Here is a 25,034-nt window from a genome sequence, read left to right as displayed (position 1 = left end):
CTTGAATTCCAATCTCAGTACTGCTCTCACCCCCCTCACACATACATATATATACACACACATATATGTATATATACTCATCAGGGCAAGTCATTATTCTAAGTATTTACATATTTTAATTTATTTGCTCCATACAACTTATGAAATTTGATGATTTCACCCTTATGTTCACCTGTTATATATTTAATCATTTTCCTAACTGCCATCTTTCTTTCTTGAAGTATCCTAATTTTTAAGAAATGGCTAAAATTACTTAATATATGTCCTTTATGAGTAAAAGAAGGTAATGTTCATATCATTTTAATGTATTCAATCAATCTCTTTCTTCAATTTCTGACCTATTTCCAGATTCCCTTCCTAATTCTAGATGTGCATGGTTTCTTGTTCAGTCCTGACAGGAACAAACAGTAGGATGTTTTCTTTTATTTTTAATAACTGCCCACATAATGTTTACAACTCTGTGGCAATTAGGCTAGTGTTTGCAGAGAAATCCAATTTGTATGAGAAAACAAGCAGCCAGAGAATGGTTGAAATGGGTAAAATATCTTTGATCTTAATTCAAAATGTTTCATTAGACTATGGGAGTTAGCTATTTTATATTCCTAAACTTTTAGTTTTAACATAAGCCATCCATTCTGCCTCCTGGCCTTTGGGTACACTGATCCTTTGGCCAGGGCCGCCCCCCGCCCCGCTCCCCCCATGAACATCCACCTTCCTTCCCAAGCCCTAGCTCTACCATTCTTCCAACCTCTACAGGCCACCTACTCTGAGAAACATTGGCCTCCAGGACAGTTAAATGTCCCTTCTCTGTACACAACCAGAGTCTAGCACTTAGTATCTATTTCATTGCTTAGCAGTCTTTTTACCTAATTCAGTTAGAATTCATATATCCATCACTTTCTAACCTAATTTGGACTTAAAATTTATGTAGTAATACCTCTTAAAAAGAAGTTGTGGGGCCGGGAGTTTGGCCTAGTGGTTAAAGTGCTTGCCTAGCATGCATGAAGACCCGGGTTCGATTCCTCGGTACCACATACATAGAAAAAAGCCGGAAGTGGTGCTGAGGCTCAAGTGGTAGAGCTCTAGCCTTGAGAAAGTCCAAGGACAGTGCTCAGGCCCTGAGCCCAAGCCCAGGACCGGCAAAAAAAAAAAAAAAAAAAAAAAAAGAAGTTGTGCTCTTGAGCTTTAAAATTTGACAAGTTGGGGCCAGGAGTTTGGCCTAGTGGTATAGTGCTTGCATAGCATTCACTAAGACCCGGGTTCAATTTCTCGGTACCACATATATAGAAAAAAAGCCAGAAGTGGTGCTGAGGCTCAAGTGGTAGAGCTCTAGCTTTGAGAAAGTCCAAGGACAGTGCTCAGGCCCTGAGCTCAAACCCAGGACTGGCAAAAAAAAAAAAAAAAAAAAATTGACAAGTTAAAGGACTTTAGAAAAATAATGGTTGGAGCATATAGTCTATAGTACTAAACTTTAAGACTTTCCTTTTGGTGCTGGTCCAAGGGGCTTGAACTCAGGACCAGGGAGTCAGGACCAGGGAGTCGTCCCTTTTGTGTTCATGATAGCAATACTCAACCACTTCGAGCTGCTTTTTAGTTGCTGTTGTTGTTGTGTGTATAGTTAACTGGAGATAAGAGTTTCGTGGATATTCCTGCCTGGGCACCAGTGGCTCACACCTGTAATCCTAGCCACTAAGGAGATCTGAATATTGCAGTTCAGAGCCACCCCATTTCTTCAGCTGCCTTACCTTAAATAAGTTGTTTTATCACCACAGATCAATTTTCACACAAAGATGTAAATGTTAGGGGCATAACCTCTTCAATGTGACTGGTATTCCACAAAAGTCAATAAGTTCATTTTTCATGATAGGTAAATAAATGCATTTTGCAGCCATATTTAAAACCTAAGTTTGACATGCAGATTCCAGCACAAACTTCCCCAAGGATACAGAAGGAAGAATAAAACTCTCTCCCAGGGATGGTACAGCACACCCTGGGCTGCTAGACCTCTACATCTAGCCACCTAGATCCACAGCAACTACACTTCAGTTCTCTAAGCGAGCATCTCAGCTCACACAGTACTTTTACTCAAGTACACAAAGTCCCAAATATCTCTAAACAAGAAACCCAACTAGCACATTTCTGTAAAACAAATACAAAGTAAATTTACATCAATACCATAAAATTATTTTAATATATTTTCCTCCATGACTGAATATATAAAGATAATGGAAGTAATGTATTCTTCTGCTGTAAAGATGGGTGGAATATGTCAAAATCAACTCGCTGAATTTTCTTTAAATAGTGCTCTAGAGAAACCTGGAAAAAGAGAATACTGGTCACTAGATGTAAAATGATCAAGTCTTTCAAACAAAGTTAAAAAAAAAAAAGTGCAAGCTGAACATGGTGGTGCACAGCTGCTTTTTTTTTTTTTTTTTTTTTTTGTGAGTCATGGAGCTTGAACTCAGCCTGGGTGCTGTCCCTGAGCTCTTCAGCTCAAGGCTACTGCCCTACCCTTGAGCCAAGCCCCACTTCCCAGTTTTCTAGAGATTAAATGGAGTTTTTTGCCTGGGCTGGCTTTGAACCTTGATCCTCAGATCTCAGCCTCCTGAGTAACTAGTATTACAGGCGTGAGCCACCTGCCCAGCCACAGCTGTAATTCTAGTACTCAAGACATTAAGGTAAGAGGATGAACAAACATCAAAGAAACATATACATAAAAAATAGTTTAAGTATCATGACTATTTTAGTTTCCTGAGATGATCTTCTACACAATAAAAAAAAATAAAAAATGTAAATAAAATCAGCTCCCAAGAAATCTCTTTCAGAATAACAAGAGTACCACAAAACCAGAACTAGAAATAATAATGTTCTGAATAGAAATAGTAGTGTTCTGGTCAATATGCAAGGATTAGAGAAATTATCTTTGGGTATTAGATTCGAAAGAATTAAAAAAGGATGTTCACCAATTTAAAAAGGATGTTCAGAACGACAGACAGTACCAGTTTTCTCTCATATGCGGAAGCTAGAGCTAAAATACACTGGGACATGATAAATCATATAGGATTCTAGGAATTCACACACAGTGAGACTAAATAAGGATACCTGTTCAGGAGGAACACAAAGTGTCTCTAACCATACAAATACTCTACCACTAGGCCACACTCCTGGCCCACCCCCTTTTTTTTTTGTCTTGTTTATCTGCTGTTGGGGGAGAGGGGCAAGGAAGAAACAGATGGAGGTAGGAAGACTGAACAAATGCAGCAGTGGTATTTTTACGAGACACCATGTTAAAAATGAACTATACAAATCATGGGTGGGAACAGGAGGAAGAAACTGGGAGAGAATGAAGAAAGGGGTGACACTGTCCAAAAAGAAATGTACTCGGGGCCGGGAGTTTGGCCTAGTGGTTAAAGTGCTTGCCTAGCATGCATGAAGACCCGGGTTCGATTCCTCGGTACCACATACATAGAAAAAAGCCAGAAGGGGCCGGGAGTTTGGCCTAGTGGTTAAAGTGCTTGCCTAGCATGCGCGAAGACCCAGGTTCGATTCCTTGGTACCACATACATGCAAAAAAAAAAAAAAAAAAAAAAAAAAAAGCTGGAAGTGGTGCTGAGGCTCAAGTGGTAGAGCTCTAGCCTTGAGAAAGTCCAAGGACAGTGCTCAGGCCCTGAGCTCAAGCCCAGGACTGGCAAAAAAAAAAAAAAAAAAAGTACGCATTATTTGACTTATAAAACTGTAACCCCCTGGGGCTAAGAGTTTGGCGCAGTGGTAGAGTGCTTGCCTAGTACGCACAAGGCCCCCCATGTTCGATTCCTTGATACCACATACATAGAAAAAAAAAAGCTGGAAGTGGCTCTGTGGTGGAGCTCTAGCCTTGAGAAAGCCCAAGGACAGTGCTCAGGCGCTGAATACAAGCCAGAAATGGCAACAAAACAAACACAAAACAAAACAAAAAGCACAATAAAAATCCCCCCAAAACCACCACAACAAAACTTTAAACCCTCTCTATATCACCTTTATAATAATAATAAAAAGAATTTAAAAACATGCTCAGGGCGTAGTCCAATGGAAGAATAACTGGAATATTTGAAGATAAAATCTTTTTGTTTTCAAAACAAGGTCTTGCTATATAAACCAGGCTGGCCTTAACTCATAATCCCCCAAACTTTAGCCTTCTGTGTGCTAGATTACTGGCATGTATCAGCTTCCTCAGCATAAAAGGAATGTTTTAATTTAGGAAAATAAGACAGCCCTACACACTCTGCCCAATGTAGTGTGCCATGAGGAAACTTAGCTATCTTTAAAAGAAATTATTTTGTGAAAAGTTCAGTGAGTCCATCTTCTTGCTATAAAACAAGGCTAGTAATCTACTACTTTAAGCCCAAGCAGCAAAGTGGTTGGAGATAAGAAAAAAGTCTCATGGACATTTCTGCCACAGCTGGCTTTGAACCACGATTTTAAGATCTCAGCCTCCTGAGTAGCTAGGATTACACATGTGAGCCATCAGTGCCTGGCTTTTGAAGAACTTTTAAAAATCATAAATATTCTTATAATATCTGAATTTTACCCTATCTCAGTTCTGGGAGTCTGATTTTTTTTTTTTTTTTTGCCAGTCCTGGGCTTGAGTTCAGGGGCTGAGCACTGTCCTTGGACTTTCTCAAGGCTAGAGCTCTACCACTTGAGCCTCAGCACCACTTCCGGCCTTTTTCTTTCTTTTTTCTTCCCCATATATTTTTTTATTGTAATTAATAGAAGGGTTACATTCCGGCCTTTTTCTATGTATGTGGGGTACCGAGGAATGGAACCTAGGTCTTCGTGCATGCTATGCAAGCACTCTACCACTAGGCCAAGCTCCTGGCTGGGAGTCTGATTTTTTTTTAAAGAGTTCAGGAAACTCTATTCATTTTTTTTTTTGGGGGGGGGGGGGTGTGGGGTTTGAACTGAGTACTGTTCTTGAGCTACCACCTACTCCAGGGCCTGGGCATTGTCTCTAAGCTCTTTAGCTCAAGGCTACTGCCCTGCCCTTGAGCCACAGAACCACTTCCAGTTTTCTAGTGGTTGACTGGAGATAAGAGTTTCACAGATTTTAGTGCCGGGGCTGGCACTGAGCCTCAGCATCCTGAGTAGCTATGATTACATGTGTGAGCCACCATGCTGAGCTACTTAAAATTTTTTTTTTCCCAGATTATTCTGGTGCAGCCAATTCAGCTCTGGTTTGTAAAGCACTATTAAGAAATGAGTGCTACAATATCATCAGGGTATTCTGAAATAAACCTTACAATCCTACTATAGGGTAGTTTCTCCTGTAATACCCATTTTAGTAGCTCCATTGTCCAAAGAGTCAAAACACAGTTCTGCTGAAGAGTCACTGTTAGTGATAACTCGGGCAACTGCAGATGAGACTTCCACTACAAGCACCCTAAAACTAATAAAGCCACCAGAAGGGAGGGAAACAAAACCAAACACCCAACAAAAGAACTACACTGGGAACTTAATGAACCCGAAAAGGTCACACATATGTACTTCGGTAGTTATTCTCCTCCTCTGCTAATGTACTTACTGTGTGAAGAAAAGCAGGAAACGCTTTCACAGGAACACTTCTGTGGAAGGACCTTGCCTAAAGGGAAAAGGAAAGTAGCTTAAAAGACTTCTCTTTCTGACAAGTGAACACAAAGCAGCACCAGAAGCATGACAATATCATTAAGACCCTTTCCCCAAAATAAGAAAATAGTTCACCTGAAGATTCAAGATTAGTTTCTAAAACATAATGGGCACAAATATATGAAAGTTTAAACTATTTAAAATTCCAGCCTTAATATTTAGTACTGAGCTATTTTCTAAGTAATAACCCTACCATCTTCAATAGCCCATCTTCTTTGCCAGTCCTGGGGCTTGAACTCAGGGCCTGGGCACTGTCCTCGGGCTTTCTCAAGGCTAGTGCTCTACCCCTTGAGCCACAGCACCACTTCTGGATTTTTTCTGTGTATGTGGTACCAAGGAATGGAACCCAGGGCTTCGCGCATGCTAGGCAAGCACTCTACCACGAGGCCAAACTCCTAGTCCCAATGTTCTTAAATGTCCTAGAAAATCTCCAAATTGAGCAAGCACAAGTGGTTTATGTCTATAATCCTAGCTGCTGAGATCACAGATTAAGATTCAAAGCCAATCAAGGTAGAAAAGTAATCAATATTATATTTGCTGGTCTTAAATCAACCAGCAAAATGGAGATTGAGAGGCATGGATCAAGTGGTATTATAAGCAGTGAGCACGCATGATGAGAAAACCCAAGGCCCCTGAATTCAAGCACTGAGGCTCAAGTACTGAGGAAGGCGAAAGGAGAGCAGGTGGGAGGGAGAAAGGAAGGAAAAGAAGGAACCAAGGAAAAGTGAAAGGGAAGAAAGCAGGAAAAGGAAGGTAAAAAGAAAACCTTCAAATTCTATCATATTCAATAGCTAGTCCAAAGAAGATCAAACTCAAATACACCATTACTTTTCTTTGAATTGTATCTCTAAATAATATCAACATCATATACTTCTTGAAAGAACAACTAAATATGCAGAACTCAGGAACCAGTTCTGGTGCCAAATCAGAGAATCAAGGGAAAAGAAAGTTTTAGAGAAAAAGAAAATCAATAGTGCCAAAGGGAGAATGATAAAGAACAAGCATTTGTCTTTTGTGGGGGAGGAAAAGGGGAACAAAAACACGAGAAGGGGTATCAAGGTTCCAGAAGTAATGTACCCATTACCTGACGAATGTAACGGTAAACCTTCTATATATTATCCCCACAATAAAATATAATTAAAAAAGAAAAAAAGAAAAAAGAATTTGTCTTTTGTGCTGGTCCTAGTACTTGAACACAGGGATAGGCATTGTCCCCCAGCTTTTGTGCTCAAGGCTAATGCTCTACTACAGTAAGCCACAGCACTATTTCTAGCTTTTTTGACAGTTAATTGGAGATAAGTGTCTCATGGACTTTCCTGCCAAGTCTGGCTTTGAATTGCAACATTCAGATAGCCTCCTGAGTAGCTAAGATTACAGACAGGCACGATCCATAGATGCTGGCTATGAAAAAGAATTTGAAATGACTACTCAATTTGTCAATTAAGAGCTCAGGGACAGTGCCCATGCCCAGGGACAGGGTGGCAGCCTTAAGCTGAAGAGCTCAGGGACAGGGCTCAGGCTGAGTTCAAGCCCCATGACCCACAAAAAAGATTATTTACTAGTGACTACCATCGTTGGCAAAATAGAAGCCAAATTAGAACAGAATGAGCATGCCAAGGTGATGAAGACCTAATAATAAATTAGGCTACTTCTTCAGCAAGTTCCTTTTAGGAAAATAAGAAACAGAAGGGTCAAATAAATTCAGGTATGAGAAAAGCAAGCAATACCAACAGAGGACTGCTAAGAATAGGAGGAAGTTCCTACAAGAACTGGATTTTCTTTTCTTTTCTTTTCTTTTCTTTTCTTTCTTTCTTTCTTTCTTTCTTTCTTTCTTTCTTTCTTTCTTTCTTTCTTTCTTTCTTTCTCTTTCTTTCTTTCTTTCTTTTTTTTGCCAGTTCTGGGCTTGAGCTCAGGGCCTGAGCACTGTTCTTGGACTTTCTCAAGGCTAGAGCTCTACCACTAGAGCCTCAGCACCACTTCCAGCTTTTTTCTATGTATGTGGTACCGAGGAATCAAACCTGGGTCGTCCTGCATGCTAGGCAAGCACTCTACCACTAGGCCAAACTCCCGGCCCCTCTTTCTTTCTCTTTTTTCTTTTTTTTTGGTGGTAACTCATTGGGCTTGAACTCAGGGCCTGCTCAAGACTCCCACTTTGAGCTACAGCACCATTTCCAGTTTTTGGGTGGTTAACTGAGAACAGGGTCTCACAAGGACTTTTCTGCCTGGGTTGGCTCAGATTTCAGCCTTCTGAGTAGCTAGGATTACAGGCATGAGCCATTAGCACCTGGCTGGATTTTTTTTTTTTTTTTTTTTTTTTTTTTTTGCCAGTCCTGGGCTTGAGCTCAGGGTCTGAGCACTGTCCTTGGGCTTTCTCAAGGCTAGAGCTCTACCGCTAGAGTCTCAGTATCACTTCCAGCTTTTTTCTATGTATGTGGTACCGAGGAATTGAACCTGGGTCTTCGTGCATGCTAGGCAAGCACTCTACCACTAGGCCAAACTCCCGGCCCTGGATTTTTTTTTTTAAGATGGGAAAGTTTATGAAGTCCCTGAAATAAATCTACTAGAAAATAAATAAAAACTGTCAATATAAGAATGTTATAATGCGGGTGAGGAGGCTGAGATCTGAGGATCATGGCTCAAAGCCAGCTTGGGCAATAAAGTCCATGAGACTCTTATCTCCAATTTACCAAGAGAAAACAAGACGTGTCACCGTGGCTCAAGAGGTAGGGCAGCAGCCTTGAGCTGAAGAGCTGAGGGACAATGCCCAGGCTCTGAGTTCAAACCTCATGACAGACAAAATAAAAAATAAAGAGTACTATAAGCTTGGTGCAGTGGCTCATGCCTGTAATCCTAGCTACTCAGGAGGCTGAGAGCTGAGGATCAAGGTTCAAAGTCAGCCCCGGCACAGAAGAACCTAAGACTCTTGTCTATAATTAATCTGTAGAAAATAGGAAGTGGGGCTTGACTCAAGGGTAGGATGGCAGCCTTGAGTTAAAGAGCTCAGGGACAATGCCCAGGCCCAGAGGTAGGGTGGCAGCCTTAAGATGAAGAGCTTAGGGACAATGCCCAGGCCCCAGAGTTCAAGCCCCATTACCCACCCAAAATACTATAACCATACTATAGGAATAGCCAGAATAACAATTTCCTAAATGACTGGGCAAAAAGAGACAACTTACATGCTTCAGGTGTAAGTGTGCCTGGCTGGCAACGTCATATATTACATCTCTCATGTTTTTACTTTGGTTCCTCCGTAGAAAGTCCTCTTGGGAAACACCATGCTGTGTAGAAAAGTAATACTTTATGCTAAACATCTACAAGCATACTTAAAATTAACATAGCTCAGCTGAGTGCCAGTGGCTTAGGCCTGTAATCCTTGCTACTCAGAAGGCTGAAAGCTAAGGATTCCAGTTTGAAGCGAGCTCAGGCAGAAAAATCCTGGAGATTCTTATCTCCAATTAATCAGCAAGAAGTTGGAAGTGGAGGTATGGCTTAAGTGGAAGACCAACTGCCAAGAATAAAAAAAAAAAAAACCTAAACAAGGGCTGGGAGTGTAGCCTAGTGGTAGAGTGCTCGCTTAGCATGCACAAAGGCCTGGGTTCGACTCCTCAGTACCACATACACAGAAAAGGCTGGAAATAGTGCTGTGGCTCAAGTGGCAGAGCGCTAACCTTGGGCAAAAAGTGTCCAAGGAGAGTGTTTAAGGAGAGCGCCCAGGCTCTGAGGTCAAACCCCAGGACTGGCAAAACAAAATAACAACAAAAAACTAAGTAAAACTTTATACGATTTTTTTCCCAAGTTTTTCCATTTCCTTACAAATGAGGTGATGTCATTCTTTCTGATGGCAGTATAGAATTCCACTGTGTATAACTACATCTTCGTGATCCATTCATCCACTGAACAGAATCTGGGCTGGTTCTATATCTTAGCTATGGTAAAAATAATGCTGCAATGAACATTGTTGTGGATGGCCTTGTTTTGTGTAAATGCCAAGGAGTGGGATTTCTGGGTCATATGGGAATTCTACGTTTAGTTTTTTGAGGAATCACCACATTGCTTTCCAGAGTGATTGAACAAGTTTACACTCCCACCAACAGTGTAGTAGTGATCCCTCCTGGCCACAACCCCGCCAGCATCTGTTGTTATTAGATTTCTTGATCATGGCCATTCTAACTGGAGTGAGGTGGAATCTTAGAGTTGTTTTGATTTGCATTTCTTCTATGGCCAGAGATGTCAAGCATTTCTTCATGTGTCTATAGGCCATCTTTACTTCCTCTTCTCTTTAAGTCTTTAGCCCACCTTTTAATGTGATGGTTGTTTCTTTAAGGATTTGAGATTCAAGTTTTTGAGCTGTAGATATATTTTAGATATGAGGCCCTTGTCTGTTGTATGGCTAGTGAAGATCTCCCATTCTTGTGGGCTTTCTATTTGACTTACTAGCTATGACCTTTTCTATACAGAAACTCTGCAGTTCAATGCAGTCCCATTTGTCCAAACTTTCTTTAATCTGTTTTGTTTTGCCAGTCTTGGGCTTGGGCTCAGGGCCTGAGCACTGTCCTTGGACTTTCTCAAGGCTAAAGCCCTACCACTTAAGCCACAGCACCACTTCCAGCTTTTTTCTATGTATGTGGTACCAAGGAATCAAACCCGGGTCTTCGTGCATACTAGGCAAGCACTCTACCACTAGACCAAACTCCTGGCCCCTGTTTCTGGGCTTTTATTAAGAAAGTTTCGACCTGTACCAAGGAGTCCTATCTCCTATTCCTTCTTGTAAAGTTTTCAGGGTATGTGCTTTTACCTGAAGGTCTCTGATCTACTTGGAATTAATTCTGGTGCAGGATGACACATAAGGATCCAACTTTAGTTTTCTACAGGTGCTTAACCAATTCTGCCAGCACCATTTGTTAAAGAGGCTTTCTTCCATGTTATTTAATTTTTATTTTGGGGGTCATGTGGCTTGAACTCTGGGTCTGGGCACTCTCCCCGAGCTCTTCAGCTCAAGGCTTACTGTTCTACCCCTTGAGCCACAGCCTCACTTCCTGTTCTTTAGTGCCTGGGCTGGCTTTGAACCATGATCCTCAGATCTCAGCCTCCTGAGTAGCTAGGATTATAGGTGTGAGCCACGGTGCCTGGCTTCCATGTTATTTTTTTGGCTCCCTTACTGAAGATTAGGTAGCCAGAGGTCTGTGGGTTGATTTCTTGGTCTTCAGTTCTATTCCACTGGTCCTCAGGCCTATTATTTCAGTATCAAGCTGTTTTGATTATTATAGAGTCTGAAGTATGGTACTGATATTCCTGTAGTGCTGTTCTTTCTGCTAAGGATTGTTGTTGCTACACAGGGTGTTTTACTATTCCACATGAATTTTTGGATTGCTTCCTCTATTTCATTAAAATGAAATGGATGACATTGGGATATTGTTATTGCGTTGAAATTGTAGATAGCTCTTAGCAGGATTGCCATTTTCACAGTGTTGATTCTTCCAATGCAGTAGCCTGGGAGGTACATATTAAGTGAAGTAAGCCAGAACCAAAGTACCATAGGCTCCATGGCTTCCCTCATTTGTAATAATTAATACACATCTTGGATTCTCCTAGCAGATGACCACAATAGCTCAAAAGCTATGTATTCTGCTCATGCAGGATGAGACTAAACGAAATGAACTTTAGGTTATGGAAGTAAAAGGTTTATCATTGTGATTGTTGTTCTTAATGTACTATGTGTACTTGCTTCTTTTCTTTTTTTCACTTATGGTTAATCTCATGTGGTGACTGTATGTGACTGTTACCTGGTATATTGTTTATCCGTTTATTTGAAATAGGGTAGGGAAGGGGGAAAAAGATGACTGGGAGGGGTTGAGGGAGGGGAAGGGGGACAAAAACATGAGAAGGGGTATGAAGGTTCAAGAAATAATGTACTCATTACCTGACGAATATAACTGCAACCCCTCTATACATTATCCCAACAACAAAATACAATTAAAAAAAAACAAAACGTAAACAAAAGTGTAATGCACGCGCACACACACACATGTACAATTAAAAAGCAACAGCTCAGGGCCGGGAGTTTGGCCTAGTGGTTAAAGTGCTTGCCTAGCATGCATGAAGACCCGGGTTCGATTCCTCGGTACCACATGCAGAGAAAAAATCCAGAAGTGGGCTGAGGCTCAAGTGGAAGAGCTCTAGCCTTGAGAAAGTCTAAGGACAGTGCTCAGGTCCTGAGCTCAAGCCCAGGACTGGCAAAAAAAAAAAAAAAAAAAGCAACAGCTCAGCCAAGCTTGCACCTAGGATCATAGCTGCTCTAGAGGCTGAAAGTCATAGGATCACGGTTTGAAAATCTTCTAGTGATTCCTTCTCAAATTATGAGCTCGATGGGGGTGATCCAAACAAATTATATCACAACTCAGTAATTAACATAACTCAAGAAAACAGGTATGTCAGAATATAGTATATAATGTCTATTTATTTTTTAAATTCTTGTCGGCAGTTCTGAGACTTGAACTCAAGGACTTAACGCTTGCTAGCTAGACTAATAGCATCACTTGAGCAACACCTCCAGCCCTGTTTTTTGCTGGTTATTTTCAAGATAGGATCTCATAAACCTCAAAGCTCCTTCCTTTCACACTCAATGTCCCAAGTATTATATGTGAGAGCCACATGTAAAGTTTCTTTTTTTGGTCTGGACCTTGAACTCTGGGAGCTGTCCCTGAGCTCTTCAGCCAAGGCTGGTGCTCTACCACTTGAGCCACAACACTATTTCTGTTTTTTCTGGTGGCTAATTAGAGATAAGAGTCTCACAAACTTTTGTGCTTGGGCTGGCTTTAAACCAAGATCCTCAGGTCTCAGCCTTCTGAGTAGCTAGGATTACAGGCATGAGCCACTGTCCATTTTTTTAACTAATGTGTGTATAGAATTAACAGAAGAAAAATAACACAAAGTTTGAGAGTAGACTATAAGAACATCCGAACATAAAGCAATAAAGCAAAAATCCTAACAATGTGTTGGTACGGGGGCTTGAATCCAGGGCTTTGTTCTCTAGCTTGGATTCTTCGCTCAAAGCTAGCACTCCACAACTTAAGCTATGCTTCTACCTCCTGCTTTTTGCTTGTTAGTTAGAGATAAGAGTGTCTCAGGTTTGTCTTCCTGAGCTAGCTTTGAACTGAGATTCTCCGATCTCAGCCTAAGTAGCAAGAATTTGCAGGTGTGAACTACTGGTGCTGAGCCTCTGAAAGAAAAGAAACAAGATGAGTTCTCTGGTAAAACTTTGAAAATGAATCCTGTAATTTTTTATTGTGAAGTAAAACATTATTAAGAAGCTTCACTAAATAATGTTCTCTGGACCTTGTCCCTCACACAGCCCTTCAAAAGATCTATCGCTTCTGACTGACAAAATTCTTCTTTTTTCATGAATGCAAAGCATCTTTATGATAGTCTCTCTCCCATTCTCCCTCATATCGTATTCGTATTCCCTCATATCATTATTCTTATTTTGTTGTATATATACTGAATTCTTGACAATGACTGATAAAATTCTAACTCATTAAAAAGGGCAAAAGAGGAAGCAAAGAACTCCCCTTTCAGAGCAGCTAAACAGATAGATAAGCAAAGAAACAAGACAGAACTTCCTTCCCAGCATTACCGGGGTGATTTATTACAAGGTTTAAATTATAGCCTTACCAGCATACAAATATCCATGGGAAGAAACACTTTTCTTCTGCTTCCATGATAAGGAGTTGCTCTCAGGACAGTAACAATGCCTTGTGCTTTTCCAAGGTGACTTGCAGCATGATCTGCATGAAGATCCTTTATCCCTGAGGTTTTAAAAGTTAAAAAGCCTGCTCTAGTCTAAGGATATAACCAAGTAATAGAAATAGCAGAGGAATTATTTGAACACATAAAAGTAGGTATTTATCTTATGCTTTACATCTGGAAAACAGAGTTTATAAGGGGAAAACTGAGTGTAAAAACAAGTGGCCAATTTCCTACTAGGTATTGGAATCGCAATTGTAGAAAAATTTTTCCTTAAACTTGGGCACACCAAGAATACATTTACAGCTGTAATCAGCTGTCATGGAAGTTCATTATAAATCTATCATTTCTTCTCTATGCAGTTCCCCTATGACCACATTCCATGTACATAGTTAACATTCAGCTTTTCACCTCCTCCTTTCACTGTGATGGCAAACATGTCACCAGAGGGACGGAGACAAGAGACCTGGCTGAAATATTCAACAGGGACTTCTATAAGTCTTTGGGGCTACATAAAATGTATTACCTTCTTCAAATGAGATGGTATTGTCCTTGCCCAAATAATTTCCTCATTGTATTAAGACATCACTAACTCGAAATGAAGTCAGAGGAGGAAAAGTATCATCTAAAAAGTTGTTTAAAGGAGGAGAAAGAAAAATCTCTTAAAAATTTTCTTAAGTGTGGTTTTGTATCTTCTACTTGATTTAATATGGGAAAGGATTATTGACAGAAGAGTCAGAATATAGGACTTTCAAATCCTGAAAGAGTAAAGTCATCTGCAACTACCAGTCATCAACTACAGCATTATCATAAAGTATCTGAACTACTTTTATGAGAGCCTGAGTTTTTAAAATAGTTCACACTTCAAAGAAAGGCATATATTTCCCTTCTTGCTTCTTAAACAAAAAAGTAGTTATGTTATGGATAGTGCAAAAAAAAATGCCAGTACTAAACTGGATAAACTATCAAATTAGTAAAAAGTGGAATCTGGAAGGGGTTTTATTTGAAAAGAGCAGCATGAAATAGAAAAATAACTTACCCAAACTTTCCAGTGTTAAATAAAGAAGAGAGCTCTGTGTGTTTTCGGCATAATTTTCAAGTTCCTGGATATTACGATATGCTCTGTCATCCAAATTTTTTTCCTAGAGTCATAGAAAATGCAAAAGTTTGTTGAATTATCAGGTTTTTTTTTTTTTTGGGGGGGGGGTCGGTCCTGGGGCTTAAACTCTAGGCCTGGACACTGTTCCTGAGCTCTTTAGCTCAAGGCTTCGGCCCTACCCCTTGAGCCACAGCCCTACTTACCCTTTTCTAGTGATTAATTGAAGAGTCTCATGTTCTTTAATGCCCAGGCTGGCTTTGAACCATGATCCTCAGATCTCAGGCTCCTAAGTAGCTAGGATTACAGGCACAAGCCACCACGCCATGCTGAATTACCAGTGGCTTCCACCTGTAATCCTAGCTATTGAGGAAGTTGAAATCTGAGGATCACAGTCTGGACAGGAAAGTCTTATCTCCAATTAACTAACAAATAGGCGGAAATGTCAATGTGGCTCAAAGTGGTAGGAAGAATGCTTGAGCACAAAAGCTTAAGGATAGCTCTCAAGCTCTGAGTTCAATACCCAGGATCAACACAAAAAGAAAAAAAAAGAAAAGGAAAGAAAAAGAAAAGATGTTAGCACTGAAAAACTCAGACTATTACTTAGCATAATTAAGATTAAAAATAACTTTAAAATCGTGTACATTCTATACTTACAAATCACCTACCAATACTCAAGAATAACAAAAATATACAATGGATACAGGGTTGGCTTGATTTTAATTCTTTCTAAAATTGAAGGTATCAAAAGACACTGACTTAACTGAGCTGGTGTATGGTAACTCTATGTTTAACTTTTGGAAGAACTGCCAACCTTTTTCTAAAGTAGGTATACCATTTTACATTCCCACCAGCAATATATGGAGGATTCCAATTTCTCTACATTTCTCCCTTACATTTGCCATTGTTTGTTTTATTATGGCCATCCTGAAAAATAGGGCTAGAATTTTCATCTTTTTTTAAATGACTGTCAACCCAATCACATGACTGTTCTTTTCTAGTATTACAGCCTTGTAGTTGTTTCAAAATTAGAAACTTTTATTGTTTATCAAAATTGTTTTGGCAGCTGGATACTAGTGGCTCATACTTCTAATCCTAGATACTTAGGAGGCTAAGACTTAGAGGACAGAGATTTGAAGCCAGCCTGAGTAAAAATGCCTATAAGCTTCCATCTTCAATTACCCAACAAAATGTAACACTGAAAGCATGGCTCAAGAAGTAGAGTACAAGCTGAGTAAGCATAAAGCTCTGAATTCAAACTCTGGTACTAGATAAAACCCAACAATAAAAAAAAATGTTTTGGGGGGTTAAGAATTTGTCCCAGAAGTAGAGTAATTCCTTAGAATGCACAAAGACCCAGGTTCAATTCCTTGGTACCACATACATAGAAAAAGCTAGAAGTGGTACTGTGACTTAAGTGGTAGGGTTTTAGCCTTGAGAAAGCCCAAGGACAGCGCTCAGGCTCTGAGTTCAAGCCCAGGGACTGTCAAAAAAATTTTTTGGGGAGGTGGGGGGAGTGGAAGAAAAACATGGAAGAGAGTAACAATGTTCGTAAGAAATGTACTTACTAGCCAGGCATGGTGGCTCATGCCTGTAATCCTAGCTATTCAGGAGGCTGAGATCTGAGGATTGCCATTCAAAGCCAGCTTGGGCACTAAAGTCTGTGAGATTCTTATCCCCAATTAATCACTAGAAAGGGGGAAGTAAGGCTGTGGCTCAAGGGGTAGAGTGGTGGCATTGAGCTGAAGAGCTTAGGGACAGTGCCCAGGCCCAGAATTCAAGCCCCATGACTAACCCAAAAAAAGTATTTACTACCTTACTCATGAAACCGTAACATCTCTGCATATCACCTTGGCAATAAAATTAAAATTAAAAAAAAAAAAATGTTTTGGGGGCTGGGAGTTTGGCCTACTGGTAGAGTGCTTGCCTAGCGTGCATGAAGGCCCGGGTTCAATTCCTTGGTATCACATACATAGAAAAAAGCCGGAAGTGGTGCTGAGGCTCAAGTGATAGATCTCTAGCCTTGAGAAAGTCCAAGATCAGTGCTCAGGCCCTGAGCTCAAGCCCAGGACTGGCAAAAAAGAAAAAAAAAAAAAAAAAAAAAGTTGCAAAAAAGAAAAAAAAAAAAAAGTTTTGGCTATTCTGGTTCCTTTGCATTTCTCCATAAGTTATTTTTTGTTTTTTTGTTTGTGGGGGGAGTCCTGGGCCTTGAACTTCCAGCTTTTTCTATTTTCTTGAGTTCTAGCCTATGATTGACAAAAAGACAAAACAAAACATCCAGCTATTTTCTGGGTGCTGGTGGCTCATATCTGCTACTCAGGAATCTGAGATCTGAGGATTACAGTTCAAAGATAGGCCAGGCAGGAAACTGTGTGCAACTCTTGGCTCCAGTTAACCACCAAAAAGTAGGAAATGGAGCTGTGGTCCAAGTGGTAGAGTGCTAGGCTTGAGCAAAAGAGCTCAGAGACAATGTCCATATCCTGAGTTCAAGCCCTAGGACCAGACAAAGAGCAGGTGTGTACACATGCATGCCTCTACCTGCTGTGTCTGTGTCTATCTAGCTGTGTCCAGGCGGGGCATCAGAGGCTAAGGGGATGTACGATACACATATGCAAATGAAATGATTTCCTCCCTGAAGAATGAACTAAGGATTAAGGGAAAAAAAATCAAGACATACAAAATGATTTCAACTTACTCTTTCATCAATGATTTTCATTAGCCATCTTTTAGTCAGGTTATGTCTTTTTACAGCCTAAAAAACAAGAGGGTTGTAAGTTTTTAGAAAGTACTAGAAATGACTTTTATATATCTGAATAGAACAGACAAACCAAATGCACAGTGAAGATAAGGGGATATTCAACATAGCTATGTTAAGTATAAAAGAAAATATCTCTAGAAAGGTATTTCAAAACATTTTCAAGTAAAGATAGTATTTGTAATACTTTTCTGATAGTTTCTTTTATCCTGCATTAACTATTCTATTTTCAAATATAAACAAAAATACCAAGCTTCTCTATTATACGATGCACTCCTTCAGTGGCTACATACTATATACAAACTTTGGGCCATGCAATTTACTATAATTTATTAGTAAAAACTACTGCTTCTTGGGCCTGGACCACTTCCGGCTTTTTTCTGTTTGTGGTACTGAGGAATCGAACCCCGGTCTTTGTGCATGCTAGGCAAGTACTCTAGGCCAAATTCCCAGCCCCATCTGCGAGAATCATATCCCCAGTTAATCATAGAAAAAGCTGGAAGCGGCACTGTGGCTAAAGTGGTAGAGCACTAGTTTTGAGCAAAAGGAGCTCAGAGACAGAGTCTAGGCCCAGAGTTCAAGCCCTAGGGCCACCAAAAACAAAACAAACGAATCAACAAATGAAGAAAACAGGACAAAATGTTCACAGCAGGTGAATCTGCGATATAGAAGTTACTTCACAGATTTTCCTAGAAATTTGAAAACCGAATGCTTTTTATTTTTCTTGGCTAAAATCAACACTTAGTAATAAATACACAATAAATATAGTAGTAAAGATCTTAGGTGCTTGTATACCTGAATTATTACTCTTAGATATCACTGAATGTAAAGGTAAGCATGCTTATCCACCCACATTTGTGGAACAAAGAGGAATGGAGAACAGAGCCCTCTTTATCTGGCAGGACTAATGGAGGAAAAGCTGGATATGTGAAGAATAGATCCCACTTATCTCAGCACTACTACTGTTACATAGCCCTATGGGCTTCTTTTTGCAAATCTCAGGAATCGCACTGGTCACTACACATTCCTGCTCTTCTTTTCTTGTATGTGTGTCTGAGAGATAGATATTTTGTTGTTTTTGTTGATTGCGGGGCTTGAACTTTGGGCCTGGGTTTTGTCTCTGAGCTCTTCAGTTCAAGGCTAGCCCTCTACCATCTGAGCCACAGCACTATTTCCAGTTTTCTGGTGGTTAATTGGAGATACGAGTCTCACAGTGTTTTGTGCCTGGCTGGCTTTGAACTCTGGTCCCCAGATCTCAGTCTCCAGAGTAGCTAGGATTACAGACATGAGGCACCCGCATCCAGCTAAGGTTGATCTTTGTAACCACTATGAAGTACTGTTTGTGGCATATAAGCATATTCAGTAAAAACTTTTATCAATGAAAAGTCAAACTCATATTTACTCTAATCTAAAGCAAATAACCACAAAATGTAAATGAATGATTCTGAAGGAATTTAAAAATCAAGGTAAAGGAATATATACTGAAAAGAAGTTGAATAAAATATCAACTTTGGAAGATGAGGCCAAATAGAATACAAATTTCTGCTTTAAACATAAACTCAAGTTGTAACTAATATTCACACAGAGAGAAAAGGAGAATACCATATGGGATGTATAAGAAATTAAAAATATGCACCTATATTCTACCCTAAAACTACCAATGAAATTATACAGTAAAATGTTCTCTCTTCTTTTTTTTTTCAGTCCTAGGGCTTGAACTCAGGGCCTCAGCATTATCCCTAAGTTTCTTTTGCTTAAGGCTAGTGCTCTGCCACTTTTGCCACAGTGCCACTTTCAGCTTTTTCTGAGTCATTATTGAGGATAAGAGTCTCATGGACTTACTGCCTGGGCTGGCTTCAAACTGCAATCCTCAGATTTTCTGAATGGCTAGGCATAAGCCACCAGCACTCAGCATTACCTGCTTCTTTTAAATATACGTGAACCCTAAATATTGGTCATATCACAAAACTAGCTAACATTAAAATTTAAATACCCTGGGCTAGAAAGGTAGCTTACTCGTAGAGCAGAGTATTAGCTATGAGTGAAAAGGCTGAAAGCAGAAGACTCTGAATTCAAGCCCCAATACCTACACAAAAACAAAATAGGAAATCAGATTCCAATTTCTTCCTTTAACAAACAGATCAAGGAACCATGCAAGTTATCAGAGGATGATACATTTATTTTACCTTCCATAGTTCAATAGCTACTGGCTGATGTGGTGGTTTATCACAGTATATGTCTTCAACAGCTTTTTTCCAGAACTGCATTCGCATCAGTCCAATTGTTTTTTCAGAAACGGAGTCCTTAACCTGTAAAGAAAGTTTAGAAGCTTCTAACATGCCAGTATTTTTAAGGAAATTTTTTAAGTTAATGAAACTGTTTTATATTAAGACTATCTATGGTCGTGAATACAGGACTCTACATTTTTCAGTACCTAAAACAGTATAAAAAAACAGTCATTTAGTCAATGATTTTCCCTTTCATTTGCTTGTAGTCAGGGCCTGGGCACCATCCCTGAGCTCTTTTGTTGAAGACTAACACTCTACCACTCTGAGCCAAAGGGCCACTTGCAGTTTTCTGGTGGATAATTGGAGGTAAGCATCTCATGGACTTTCCTGATTAGGCTTCCTTTGAACTACAATCCTCAGGTCTCACCCTCCTGAATAGCTAGAATTATAGGTATAAGCCCCAAATACCCAGCTGAATGATTTTCTTCAGTTATAAACTGATTCCATAATGCCCTTTATGACATTTATTTTTCTTTCTGTGTGAGACCTAGTCTAATTGTGTGATGTCTTTAATCTTACATCTCTTTAGCTTTCTGTGTTTTACAGTGCAGGAGATCTAACTTAGGGCCTCATATACTCTAGGGCAGGCAAGTGCTCTACCAGTGAAATACTTTTAGCCCATGAACCTCCTTTAGTTTGGAAATATGTCTTTATCATTTATGACTTTAAAAACTCTCAATGTTAAGTAAATGGCAATTGGAAGAAGGAGTGTAGTATAGATAACAGAAAAAATGGTTAGGATATATAGGATATATGACGCCTTGGGTTTAGTGGGGGGAGGGGAGAAAAGAAATTGATTTAAGCATATTTAGGACTCATTTTAACTGAAGACAAAAACTAACATTACTTCAGAGAGACAGATGGACATTTCCTGCTTGCTGTGAACAGTACATACACTGCTTAGGTAATGTAAGCTGAGGAATGCAAAACTTTAACCACATGATGGGAGGGAGAAACTGGAGAAAAGCAAAGAAAGGAGTGACACTGTCCAAAAAAGAAAAGTATTCATTACCTTATTTATGAAATGATAACCTCTCTGCATGACACCTTAATAGTAACAATAAAATTAATTTTAAAAATTAGAAAAGTACAGAAAGCAAAAAGGGCTAGGAGCATAGCTCAAGTGGTAGAGCACTATCCCAATAAGCAGGAATCTGAGTTTAAAGGCCAGCACTACCAGAAAAAACAGAATAAACAAAACTCTAGAATACCATTTCCAGAAATATTAAATTCATTAGCTGATTTTATTAACATTGAATTATGCCCACATAGGAGAAATTACTAACAGACTTTAAACACAATATAAATTACAAGTATATTTCCTTATTTGCATTACATTACAATATCATCTTTCTTTTTTGCTGTTTGTTTCTTTTGGTCATGGGGCTTGAACACAGGGTCTGGGTGCTACTTCTGAGCTTTTGTATGCCATGCTAGTGCTCTACCATTTTAAGCCACATCTCAACTTCCGACACCCTCTTATAAATAATATTTGAAGATAGTTTAATACCAGCCTGGGCCAGCTCCACATTGAAAGCCCTCAGTGCAAAAGCAGAGCTTCGGGATTCTGCAGGGAGTAGCAGGGAGCACAAGTAACTTTCATAATCTCTCTTCCTATAACAGAAGAAAAAAAAAAAGTAGTTACTCTTCATTTGCCAAACAGCAGACAAAATTCTGATCAAATTAATGGTACAATGAGGCTTCAGTTCAGAAAAGGCTCTTTCAGAATTATTTCTCTAACTAATGAAAAGCAGATTTGCCCTCAATATCAGGATAGTTTAAAAAGAACAATTTTTTACTTATAAGCACTTATACTTAGCTATTAGTAAGAATTCAAATATAAGTCAAGAAAATAGTCTAGTAGTGGTAAAATCTCAGTTTTTAAAGTAATATAGAAAGAAGATACTGAAATTTATATAAGGATATTTATGCACCTTCCCAGTAGCATTTGCTTCTAGTAGCATTAATAATCTTTCAATTGTTGGCACCAATAAACAATCCTAGAACCTGGACTTAGGTTCCTAAATTCTGCAAGGCTTCATAGGTCCTAAATTCTGCTAAGGCTTCATAGAGAAGGATTGAACCCAGGTCTGGGGCAGAGAAAACAATAAAGATAGAAGCCTAAAACATTGTAAACAGAAAGCATAGAAATATTTAAAGAATGGTAAAAATTGTTAAAAGAACACAGAAATTGCTGCATCTAAAGACAATGAACTGGGCACTGGTGCTCAATGTCTGTAATCCTAGCTATTGAGAAGGATGAGACCTTACAGTCAAGGTTTGAAGCCAGTGTTGGCAGACAAACCCAAGAGACTCATCTCCAAAACACCCAGCATAAAGTAAGAAATGAAGGTTGGCTCAACTGGTAGGGTGCCAGTGGTGCTGGAGAAGACCAAGGGAGAGCTGGCGGCCCTGAGTTCAAGCCAAGTACTGGGGGAAAACAGAGAAAGATAGCAAGACAGACAGACAGACAGACAAATAGGCAGACAGACCAAGAGGATCTGTTTGAGTCTAGGAGTTTGAGACCAACAATTTAACAAGACTTTATACATATATGTAATGCATACACACATATACACACAGGGATACATAGATAACAGGGTCTTCAAGGAAAAAGGGAAGAAACAAAACCAATACGCAAATCTTGAAACATATTCACTTTTTGGATTTGCATGACCCATCAAACCCCAAACTATTCTGTTATTTTACTATTTCTCAGGAGACATTGAAACCAAATACTTTAAGAACTAATAGCAATGAAGGATAGAGGAGAGAATGGAAGGGGGGGGGGGGTGTCACTAAATCACAGGTAACCACCAGTCCTCTCTACTCCAATCCAAACCAACATCCACAAAAGAGCAAAGTCAAGCCCCTTATTTCATGAGGCTATCAATAAAGTGATGATATACACTGTCCTCACTGTGCCCTTAGCTATGTGTCAAGCACTGTTCTGCTTTATTCCCCACAACCCTTGATAGTAGGTCTGTATTTGTCCCTCACAATTTACAATGCATACTAAAGGAATTACTTGGAAATTCCTACTAATAGCGCCGCAAGCATAGAAAGTTAACGACTGCAATTACTATATAGTCTGAGAATAAAAAAGTTTATGCTTGCAAAGTGGGGTGAAAACTAAAGATTCAGGCAAGGCGACCTGAGAGGGCAGAGGAAGAAATATTACGATTTTGTGGTCAGGAGAACGATCCCGTTGCTTTACTCTCCCCACACAGCAGAAGCTGGGGCCCACCGGGAAGTCCGGGGCACCGAGGGCTGCGAGGAGGAGCGCTGGTCCCCGAAGCTGGAGGACCCAGGTCCCAGCCCGCCCCCGTCCCGGCCCAGGGCTCGCTCACCGCAGCAACTCCAGGCAATAGTGGTCAGAGCCCAAGGCGGCAGGTCCGCTGGCCGCCGCCACGCTTCGCCCGGTCACCGCGGGCCCGGGGAGCCGCCGCGTGCGCATCCATAAGCCGCGGGGCGGCCGGCGGCGGTGTAGGCCCGTGACCGCGAGCCGCAGCGGACCCCAGCGCGAGCCCAGCACGGAGGCCGCCATGATGCCGGCGTCGCGTGCCCTTGGCCCGCCCGCGCCGCGCATGCGCGGCCATTCCCCCCGCCACGCCCCCAGCAGCGGCGTGGGCCGCGCGGCCTGAGCAGAGCCAGGTGTCGCTGTGGTCCGCTGCACCGTGGCCTCCACCGTTCTTGGGGAGTTTGTTCCCAAGGAAGCTGGCCTCAGTCCCTTCCGACCAGGCTTCCCTGGGATAACCCTTCCCGTGTCACTCCTCAAGCGACCCCTGAGCACCTCGGACAGGTCGGGAGCGCTCGCGTCTCCGGAAAGGAGCTGCCCGAGCTCGTGCAGCGCCTCGAGTCGCCCCCAGGAGCCGTTTCCCACCCGGGACGCCTTGTGCGTTGTCACCCTGCCGCAGGAGGCCGTCCCGCGAGGCCAGGAAAATGCCCAGCGGTGGTGATCGCCAGCTGCCCAGAAGCCAGCCATCCCCTAGACTCCGAGCTGGCTGACTGCCTCTGACTGCCAGCTTCCTGGGGGCAGGCATTGTTTGGTATCCTCCCTGCCAGTCGGTGAGGCATTATAGAAGCCAAATTGCCCCCATTTACAATGTAATTCTAAGGGTGGGTTAAGTGACAAACACCCTGTCTACTACAATGTGCTAATTTGGGGACAGAAAGAGAAGTGGAGCATTCCATGGATTCCATGGTCTCCAGGCTCCAACATGGAACCCAGAGTCTGCAGTTTCTCAATAAAAACCTGCCAACAATTATTTGGGTCTACTTTCCACCACCTAACCTGATGGTCCAGCCGACATCCACTTAATCCTAGATCCTAGAAACATAGCCTGCCTCAGATTTGCCCATACTGCTGCAGCCTGAGTGGTTCTTTCTAAAATGTACATCAGATTGTGGCCCTTCTATTCAAGGAACTTTACTGTTCTTTAGATGGAGTCTGGTCTCTTTTAACCTTTCAGCCTCAGCTCCAGCCATTTGAATTTTTTATTCCCTGAAACTCTCAGGACCAGGCCCCACTGTGTAATGTCCGTTCTTTCCTCTGAATTTGTCTTCTAGTTCTGACAGATATGTACTGTTGTTTGCAGTACCACAATTTAAACCTGCCGTATTTAAAAACAACCCATCCACATGCCCAGTAGTGATTTTCTGCTCAACTAGTCTTTTTTTTTGTGTGTGTGTGTGGGGGGGGAAGTCATGAACTCTGAGCTCTTCAGCACAAGGATACCACCCTACCCTTGAGCCAAGCCCTACTTCCTGTTTCCTAGAAGTTAACTGGAGATACAAGTCTCAGAGTCTTTTGTGCCCAGGCTGGCTTTGAACCATGATCCTCAGATCTCAGGCTTATGAGTAACTAGGATTACAGGTGTGAGTGACTGTAACCGGCTCAACTAGTCTTACCCATCTGGACATCTTGTACAAAACTCCAAACAAATAATCGTTTCTTCATTTATTTGGACTGTGCACTCCTACAATTAACCAATAAAAAAATTGGGAGTCACCTCTAGTTCTTCCCTTTTTCTATATCTAATGCAATTGAATTGGTCAAGTCTATTATCTTTTTATTCTTCACGTTTGTCACTTGTAGCATATGCTACTGCAAACTATATGGATTCAGATTCTGACCCTGCTTCCCAGTACTTTGTGACCCTGGATGAGTCATCTAATGTTCTTGGAGTCAGCATTTCTCAACCATAAAATGGAAATAATAATAGACCCTACCTTACAAGACAGACCATTAGTAGAATTCAATGAGTTACTCCATCTGAAACACCAGGAGAGTATTCAGTTCATGATGTATACTCAAGGAAACCAATCGTTATAAGAAAAACATTATGAAAGACTTTCATATAATATAACATATATACAGAAATATATATATATATATATATATATATATACACACACATAAGATTGCTTGGTGTCTTTGGTGAAAAGCTACTCACTGTGCAGAATATTTGCTTCCCTGGAATTTCTGCAT

General features: G+C 40.7%; 1 protein-coding gene across 2 annotated transcripts; it reads right to left on the bottom strand.

Moving 5' to 3' along the window:
- Positions 1–1,152: 1,152 nt before the first annotated feature.
- Ndufaf6 (NADH:ubiquinone oxidoreductase complex assembly factor 6) lies at positions 1,153–23,090 on the bottom strand. Of its 2 annotated transcripts, XM_090339087.1 has the most exons (9): positions 22,894–23,090; positions 21,058–21,157; positions 19,442–19,564; positions 17,196–17,252; positions 14,444–14,546; positions 13,333–13,466; positions 8,838–8,939; positions 5,561–5,617; positions 1,153–2,316 (listed from the first exon to the last, which is right to left on the bottom strand). In XM_090339087.1, the coding sequence occupies exons 1-9, from the start codon at positions 23,088–23,090 to the stop codon at positions 2,188–2,190; spliced, it is 1,002 nt and encodes a 333-aa protein (XP_090195213.1). In that variant the 3' UTR covers positions 1,153–2,187. The 2 variants fall into 2 exon arrangements, with proteins under 2 accessions (XP_090195213.1, XP_090195212.1); XM_090339086.1 differs by lacking the exon at positions 22,894–23,090 and having other exon boundaries at positions 21,054–21,151.
- Between the last annotated feature and the right edge of the window lie 1,944 nt (positions 23,091–25,034).

Source organism: Megascapheus bottae, chromosome 9, assembly GCF_031878675.1.
Source record: "Megascapheus bottae isolate mThoBot1 chromosome 9, mThoBot2.hap1, whole genome shotgun sequence".
Taxonomy (NCBI): domain Eukaryota; kingdom Metazoa; phylum Chordata; class Mammalia; order Rodentia; family Geomyidae; genus Megascapheus; species Megascapheus bottae.
Note: the sequence above shows the minus strand (reverse complement) of the source record. Positions and strands in the feature narration are given on the sequence as shown.